This window comes from Typopeltis vanoorti, chromosome 6 (genome assembly GCF_054136105.1).
Source record: "Typopeltis vanoorti isolate ZY-2024b chromosome 6, IOZ_Tvanoo_1.0, whole genome shotgun sequence".
Taxonomy (NCBI): domain Eukaryota; kingdom Metazoa; phylum Arthropoda; class Arachnida; order Uropygi; family Thelyphonidae; genus Typopeltis; species Typopeltis vanoorti.
In genome coordinates this window covers 147851152-147860687 of record NC_143554.1, presented here as the reverse complement: position 1 = coordinate 147860687, position 9536 = coordinate 147851152, and the positions used below count along the sequence as shown (strand labels likewise).

At 34.1% G+C, this 9536-nt stretch overlaps 1 protein-coding gene across 3 annotated transcripts in view; it reads right to left on the bottom strand.

The window, feature by feature from the left end:
• Window positions 1–2491: 2491 nt before the first annotated feature.
• The window catches only part of LOC150106062 (BTB/POZ domain-containing protein 6-like), a 64817-nt gene continuing 57772 nt past the window's right edge, over window positions 2492–9536 (bottom strand). For all 3 annotated transcript variants that reach the window (XM_090393810.1, XM_090393809.1, XM_090393812.1), the window contains 2 exons: window positions 5065–5297; window positions 2492–3925 (listed from right to left, as the gene is read on the bottom strand). In XM_090393810.1, the coding sequence (XP_090249936.1) occupies window positions 2869–3925; window positions 5065–5291 (1284 nt within the window). In that variant the 5' untranslated portion in view covers window positions 5292–5297 and the 3' untranslated portion in view covers window positions 2492–2868. The remainder of the gene's footprint in view (window positions 3926–5064; window positions 5298–9536) is intronic.

Genomic DNA, 9536 nt, shown 5'->3' with positions numbered 1-9536 from the left:
TTCCTTTATAAGTAAATACGTGCAGGTCTTGGGTAAATAGTGGAGTATGAATAATTACTCGAAAAATTAAGATCAGAAATCTTAGTGAGTATAATGATTGGAATATTCAACCATAACAGTAATTCATAAGGTGAGAAAGGATGCTCGTCTCATAAAATGGAGAGGTACAGACAGTTAGACGAACTGAAGTTATTTACAGTACACTTGCAAGAAATATTTGGAACAATATCGCATACATGGTTAGAAATAACTAATGAAACAGCTCTCAATCTTTTATTATAAGATGATTGATTTTGGCAACTGGATTAACATTGTGTGAAGAGTTCATGAGGGAAATTGCAGAAATACAATGTTCGATTTTATTTATATAACAGAAGTTCTTAAACCGAATTCACATATGAACCTGCTGAATAAGAAGATGCCTAAATTGGGTATTCGGCATTATTTAGTCAGATGAATAAGTAATTGGTAGACACCGTTGCTGCAGTATAACGTGTTCCTCATGGGGAATTCCAGGAGTCAGGTTACAATTAGAGAAAGTACAGAGATTTTCCACTATTTAACAGTCAACGAGATCGCGTGTTCATTGCAAAATCTCTCTCTCTCTCTCTCTCTCTCTGGTGATGCAAAATTTGGTAGAGCAAGCAACTGCTTTGATGACCCGGGATATCCTTGAGAATTTTCTTATGACTGGAAGAGTGGGCATACAAGAAGGAATTAAAATTCAATCTGCATTAATGCAAATATTTGATTCCATAATAAAATAGAATTAGGATAACAATCTAATTTCTGAGATTCTCAGAAATTAATTTCTCAGGAGTTTCCGAATACAAGAATTTCAGAATTATGGTTGATAGGAGATTTTTTACTAGGAGGAAGAACAATATGATACCATTAAGGACATTATTGCAGAGGCAAGGTTTTGAATGTGGTTCGAACAAGATTCTTGAAATTTTAAAACTGGTGGAACTTGTACGCGCTGGCTCCATCACACCACCGGGTATATCGATTATTTAAGATTATAGATTACGTATGTTTCAAACGTGATCAGTAAATTTATAGTAATAGCCAGAAATGCAAGTTTTTATTACTACTGGCTTCAAATAATCCCAAATATCTCTTAATACAAATAAAGGAGGAATTGTAGTTTTTATAACTGTTATTTTTCTACATAATATGCAGAGAATATTTCAATGTTTTTTGTATGTTCAGGTCATGATATTTGTTAAGTTGCACATTATTTTAGAGTAACCGTGTCATCATCATTAAATTCTTGATGATTAGCTCAGAGGCGGGGGATATGTACAGGATATTATGATAGTACTGAAAAAAAATTCACATAATTGTAAACTTCATATCGACGATTGTCTTTCCAATTAATCTATCCTCAAAGCTGTTTGTTTTATATTTCAGTACTTTACTTTATATTTTAACGTATCAGTCTGTTTATAACTTTGTCGTCCTATAGAACTAGTTCTGCCACCCAGGCAAGGAAAATATCACTTTTTTTACTAACCGTAAGCCTCCCATTTTTTCAGTGATCATATCACCTGAGGTCAACTATACTAACACATTCCTGAATGCTTATGCCAAGTTCTTTCCAAATATGTTAATTTTTAATATGAGACTGCCATCAATATTATATATTCTCCCCTAATCTTTGTTGTAATTCTCATGTCTCTGATCCCCAGTCTTTGATAAGTGTTTTATTTTTAACCTAGCTCTCTGATTCATTCCTTGAATATTACCGCGTACACAGTTTGTTAAGTGGTTTGACTAATTTCTCTCTTATTCTACATAAACATATTTACTTGTCTTCCTCACATACCCGCCTTGGTAAATGCATTGTCTATTTCTCTATTTAACTTAGCATCTTCACTAAACATTGTACTTAAATTTCCGAAATGCAATAACTTACTCTTTTGTAGATGTCCACTTCATTTGTGTAATTCTTCAGGTGTGTATATTTAATGTGAGTAGGTTTTTATATCATTTCCACGCACGAGACATATATGAATTGACAGTACATTAGTGCTGATTTAATTCTGGACTCACTTTCACCGTGATACATTTATTATTATTATAATTACCGCTATTTTGCCTGCTTCCGTTTAGAAGTGCCCCTATTTAGATGCCATTGGCTATTTACTCACGGATTCTTGGGGCATTGTAGATGTGAAAGGACACAAACACTTCAATAGCAGAAGCACCTACCCGACCTGACATAGCATCCACTTTCCCAATGTGTTCAGATGACGACCAAGCATAGTCGAAACGGACCGCTCCCCATCAACCCAACCCCATTAAAATTGAAAAAACCCCGGTTTTTTCAATTTTAATTCTCCCAAATTGCCCCCCCCACACACACACACTCAGTAGTTTTGGACAGCGCAGAAAGAAGAAAAGCCGCAACACCCAGAAAAAGGTATGTGTAAATTTCTCTTCCTTATGCTACATATACTTACTGGTCAATTCACATCTACAATGCCCTAAACAGGGGCACTCCTAAACAGAAGCAGGCAAAATAGCCGTAATTATAATAGTTTGTTAAAAGGAGTAACATGGGAGTTTTCCCAGAAATAATATCCATTTATTATTTTTATTTTTTTGATACTGCCAAAGTTTCCTTTCGACAGTGTTTTACTTTCTGATTAGGTTGACATTAATGCTATACAGATAGGACATAAAAAGTTGTTTGAATTGCACTTACTCTAAATTAAATAACTGTATTTCATTTTTACAAGTGAGTTTTGAGATCAACTAAATAAAAAACAATTGGCAAATCTCAAAAGTTGCAAAAGATTTTAAATTTCTTTGCCATGCGAATATGAATGTATTGCTTTTAATCAGATGAAATATTAGCTTTCATTATTTGGAATACAGGTCAAATGTAAGAGATGTCACTGTCCAATTACTTTCTGGTTGTACACTAAACTTATCATTTAGTCCTTTATAAAGTTTCTTTTCAGGAATGGATCCAGCTATGCATTTCTTAAACTTCTGTTTAAATATCGCAGTCGCTTGAAGTTTTTCTCCTGGCTTCACATACACTGCCGAGCGATTAATTTTAATACGAACATTTTCATAGATAGTTTCTGTGGCCTCAGAAGAAGAGAGTAACTTTATACAACATTTCTCATTGTAATAGGTTTTACCATCGGCTATAACCTGAACATTTATAAATGGCTCCACGAGCAGCATTGAGTTTTCTAGAATTTCTACCATGAAACAGATCTTGTTATCAATTGATAAAGAAGAATCTATGTCTTTCACAACATCGGATTTCGATGAACTTTTATTTAAATCAAATATTGTAACACGGTTATATAGATATGCATAATATGATCTCTTATAGTTCCAGCCAATAGTCTGACAAAATTTTACGGTTGTGTTACTCTTGAAACTTCTGCATAAGAGCGGTCCAATCTCTTCAAATGTGAACAATTCTGTTTCGATTACATCAACGAGTTCTTTTGATGACATAAGAGTAAACGATATCCATTTCAAAAGCGGATTCAGCACGCTTCTTAAACTTTTTTTTGTTTTTTCTTCTGCTTTAGCGAGATAATTTACACCCCAATTACGAACACCCTCAAACAGGCAATATTCTGATTGTAACGTGAGCGTTTCCCTACGCACTATATTTTCTATGGTGGCTTTCTCACACTCCAAAAAATTCGATGACTTAAGAATGGTTTCCGTGTGTCTGTCAATGACGTCGAGACATTTATATATTACATTAGAGAGACTCATAAGCTTGGCAAATTCGTAAACTTTACACAGACGACCTGCCGCTGTTGTATGTTGCAATAGAAATTCTTCGCTTTTCTTTTTAAGAAATGGAATTTGGTATTTTTCTGCAGCAAAATAAACTTCCATCGCCGTGTCTATTGACGATATTGAAATTTCATCTGTGTACAGATACCTGAAAATAATTCATTTTGGTGAATTAGAGATCAAAATGCAAATATCAAAAGTGCAATAATCTACTCATAAATTTCAATGTTCTAATTACTACACGATGACTGAAAAGGGTATTCATATTTCTTACCAATTTTTTTCTAAGGGTTCGAATAGATATTGCAGGAATAACGCCCCTCATTCGGAAATAACTAGATTCAAGCGTATTTAATTCAATGAGCCGAGAGCAACTATACCTTTCTATATTAGACGAGTTAGTGCGTCTTTCACCAAGATGGACAAATTCTGAGAGGCATATGTTTACTTTTATAACGTGCACAAAATTGTTTATCTGAAACCTTATCATCTACAAATGATGTCAAAATTTGGACAAAAAATCAAGGGCATTGTTCAATTAATTAATTATTTTAATTTGTTTCTTTGTTGGGAAAACGTTCACAGTTCTCATTAGTATTTTCTTGACACTTGTGACGTAATATTTAAAAAATTAACACAACGATATATTGAAAAGAGTGAATGATAAATTTAGTAGATAAATATTAAAACCTGACATTACAGGTCATCAAGCAGTTTGAATATCTAGTAGCACGTGAACATTGGATTATTTAAAATATTAAAGACGATGATGAACAACGCAAATTGGATACAGAGGAAACATTGCAAAGATGATTAAATTTTGTAAATGATGTTTGATTAGAATAAATTTATCATATATTTTAAACAGAGGGAGACAGTCTCTCCGATTCTGATTCGGACAGTGGAATAAAGTATTGGTGGTTTCTTGCAACAAGCATTTGAATATCGGGGCCAGCGATTGAGAAACCGTGTTTCACACTATAGCATATCATTGTCAGTATCAATTCATGCTAGACAACATTTCTCAGATTTTTCTAAAGACGGAATTCAGGATAGGTGTTCCTGCATTTTTTTGGGATCAGGATGATTTATCAAAACAAGGATATCTAATCGATTACTGTGATCGGGACGGGCAGAGAAACATATCAAGAGACCTGTGTTTAATTTTCCATTTTCCACCAGTAACTCAAAAATTTAACTGTTATATTTCTTCTTTCATTTTTAAAAAGAATTCGGGGTAGACAGATCAATATTATTATTTGGAAACAACAACATTAAAAAACTCACGTTAGCATAATCTGGAATGCCTCAGCAGTTACATCAGGAATCTGTATTTCCCGCTCTTCCTTTAAAGGCCCGTAAAACATGGCAGCAAACACTGGACTGGCAATGGCAAGCAACAGCTTATGGGCTTCTGCTATTGCTTTGCGTTCGCCTTCACCAACTATGAATGTTACATCAGAATAGAGGGGATCTCTCAGCAACGATAGTAATCTTTCTTTCACTGTCTCCATGGTTAACTGAAGGGAACAGCAGGAGGAATTATGCATGACTGTTATAATTTTTAATTTATCTACTGTTATTCATATTTCTAATTAACGTTCAGACAACATTGCTTCTACTAAGGCTAAAGATTTTAAAATACCGTTCTTTGCATTGATATGGCCAAGTTTTTTACATGTATGTCCAATTGTTATTCATTCATGTGAAGCGAAAATAAGACATTCCTCTCCCACACGCTTCCTATACTTAGAGGCTTACATTCGAGTCTTCAAGAACCAATTCTGTAAGTCTTCAACAATGTTTCAGTTTTCAAGACAGTTTGCAGTCAGGACATGTAGAGGATTCAGTATATTTGATAATGAACGAAAATGGCTTTATGCAGTATGCTAACTAATCATTTATAATGGCATTTTAATATGAGCAAATTTTGTAACTCAGCCAGCAGCAATGATGTCCTCTGGATGGCTAACTTTGGTTTAATATTTCCTCTTGGACGTGCAAAACATATATTAGGGCTTTACATTTGAAGGTGTGCTATCACAAGGCATTCAATATTTTCCCGATTTTTCACCCCAAAATTCTCCGAAAAAGGCATGCAGTCGAGATATGATGATCTCATATTTGTTTTCGGCATAATCTCAAATAACAGTTCGTAATTATTATTATACTTATAAAAGATTTCCAGAATATGAAGGACTCATCGAATAAGGTAGTATGTGACATTCAAACCATCACTCGGGGCTTTTCTCAAATTCATCCATGCTACTTGCACGTACTACCGCCAAAAGCAATCCGTGTCAACACGCACTGCTCTTTGAGAGAAAAATTTCAGCTCTCAACCTTTCTTGAATGTATTCATTGTCAATTTCCATGGATGACCTCTCTCATCATCCATAAAATTAAAAAAAAAATGTACCCTTTCAGAAGTATGCAGGTGTCTGTCACATGAGACCGCCCTCCTTCTCCTGTTTTTCATTGTTAGTGGTCCACAAAATCTCAATCTCCATTCATATTCAGACATCATATTTAATACTCTCCTTTGCACCTTCTCCACTTGGATCACCTCAGAAACTAGTTCTTGATATCGTAACCAGATTATGTCCTATAAAGGCTATCTTATACTTTCATATAATATTTTTTCTGCATCTTATCGTTTATAATATTTCAATTTTCAGTTCAAATTATTTCACAAATTATATTTAGACTTTTTCGTGAAAGGTATCTGAATGGATTTATTTCACTTTTTTTCACATTGCTATTTTTAATAATAATAATAATATCAGGCAGAGAATATCCTCAAGAGCATTTGTTTCTTTCTTTTTTTCTCAATATTTTCTCTTAAATCCAGTATGCAAATATTTAGTCCTTTTTAAAATCTTCGAATAATTTTTAGCACCTCGGAGCACATTTTCGTTTTTCAAGCGAATATCATGGTTGTTCTTCTCAGTTTGATATATTCATTCAAGTCGACATCATGGATCAATCTAGAAACCTTATTATTGGCTAATGTAATACGAATCAAATGCAGTTTTATTGATTCTTTAACACAAGTGGACAATTTTGTTAAACTAGTCCCTGTACACAACAGAAATCCAGGAGATGTATCTAGAGAGGAGAAGAGGAGATCTATATTAGAAACAAATAATTTAAATATCCTCTCCTGTATACATCCGTATCCAAATACTTGAAAGAGAATAACAGTAATGTATAAACTATCTCCGAAAATAATAGAACCGCAGCAAGCAATCCTTTTTATTGTAGCATGAAAATTAAATACAGCATAGAGATACAATGCGTTGTGTTTAGTGGCAACTGGATCAATTCAATTAGAACGTTGAATATGAAATCGTATAGTGAAAAACCTCCACTATACGATGTCATACTTACACAATATTCACACAACAATATTCGTGAGATTAAGAATATGAGATGAGTGAATTGTCTTTCCACGTTCCCACAAGTTTTAACTTCTGTCTTCCAATAAAAATGTGTCCGTAAAAATCACTTACGATGATGAATCATATATAATCTTTCTTCTAAAAACACTTAATTTATTCGATTTGGTATTATGGATAAAATTATTTATATCTACATATCTACATTATTTATATCCGGCATAGCAAAAATTAAAACATGAAACGAAAATTCCTAAAGCTAAAACAAAATCCCTAACACTAACACAAAAGTTTTTCATTTGTTTATTGTGTCCATTATGCAAGTATATTGCTAAGGGAAAGAGTCAAACATTCAGTGTAAACATCTAAAATACTTTCAAGAGAATTGAGACGTCTAATATTGAACAAGAACACGCCACAGGTAATTTTTATTTTATTGACAGAGATCCAGAGTTCATTTCATGAACATGCGTTTATCGACCATGCTGTCAGACAAACTGACCCTCATTCTTACTCAGCTGGGTATCAGCCATCAAAAATACAGAAGACGGCTTTCTCTATGACAAGTATGACTTGGGCATGAATCCTTGAACAATTTTACTGAAGTGGGTTGGACGATAATGGAGCATTCTCTACACAGTTTGAACTTTTCCACAACGATGCATGATTGGTTGAAATAGTAGGTAATTGTCTGACTTTGCATTTCGTTCGGAATACTAGAATTCAGGATAAGAAATACGTCTATGTGTTGTTGTTGTTGTTATGTTCCATCGAGTCGTTTTCAACTTCTTGTGATTCTATGAACATACGCTCTCCATTCAGATCTGTCCATGGTCATGTCTTTCAGAATTTCCAGACGCATTCCAGTTACTTCTTTAACTCCATGCACCCATCTGATTCGTGGTCTTCCTCTTCTCCTGCTTCCGTCAACTTTAGCAAGCATCATTCTCTTCTCCAGAATGTCATTTGCTCTCTAATATGTTCAAAATATAACAATTTGTTTCTGATCATCATAGCTTCGAGGGAGCAATCTAGCTTTATTCTGTCTATTAATAATTTATTGGTTTGTTTACAGTCCATGGTATTCTTGGTAAGCATTTCCAAACTCATAATTCAAATGCATCTATCTTCCTTCTCAGGGTCCAACTTTCATATCTATACAGTACCACAAGAATACCATTACTTTCACAATTCTGATTTTTGTTTCAAGTCTGATATCTTTATCTTTAAAGATCTTGCTTAAATTTGTCATTGCTTTTCTTCCCAGAAATAATCTACTTCTAACTTCTTCAGTACAATACCTATCTTTATAATTTGGGATCCTAGGATCACAAAATTGTTAACTATATCCATTTTCTCCCTATCTACTTCAAATTGTTTAAGTTCACATGTTGCCATAACTTTTGTCTTTTTGAGGTTAAGTTTAAGACCATCTTTAGCACTTTATTCTTTAACTTTCATAATAAGTTCCTCCAATCCATCTTTGCATTCTGTTAGCAAGGTGGTATCATTTGCATACCTCAAATTATTAATATTTCTTCCGCCAATTTTATTTACAACTGAAGACTCCTCCAGCCTTGCCATTCTTGAAATGGATTCGCTGTACAAGATAAACAGGTACGGAGATAAGTTACATGTTTGTATCTTACCTCGTATTTACTATTGCGAAATACTCATTTTCTCCCAGATCTGTTAGGACAGTAGCTTCTTACTGTTTACAATAAAGACTTCTCAGATTCTCTGGTATTCCCATTGTTCTAAACACATTCCACAGTTTCACATGATCTACAGAGTCAAAAGACTTGCTATAGTCAAGGAAACAAAGGTAGACATTCTTTTGATATTGCTGTGCTCTTTCTATTATCCATCTCACATTGGGGATTTGATCTCTTCTTCCTCTGCCTTTTCGAAATCCTGCCTGTTCCTTTGCCATTTCTCTCTTCATGAATGGTTCAAGTCTTTTCTGAATGATATTAAGTAAGAATTTACTTGTATGAGAAATCAGTGCTAGATTTCTATAAGTTTCTCACTCGCTTACATCACCGTTCTTCAATATAGGTATGTAAACTGATTTTTTCCCGTTTCCTAGGTCATCTAGTTGTGATCCAAATTCGTTGTCAGAGAGCTATTAAAATTTTAACTGCCTCTTTTCCTAGGGCTTTGAGCAGCTCAATACGTAACTCCTCCCCTCCTGGTGCTTTTCTACTGGATAGTTGTTGCAGTGCTCACCTCACTTCACTCTCCAGTGGTAATGACTTCTGTGTATAATCCTGCTCTTCAAATGTTTCAACAATTTTGGGATCTTTTATGTAAAGGGCTTCTGTATATTCTTTTGCTCGTAGAAGACCTTGAAACTTGGGA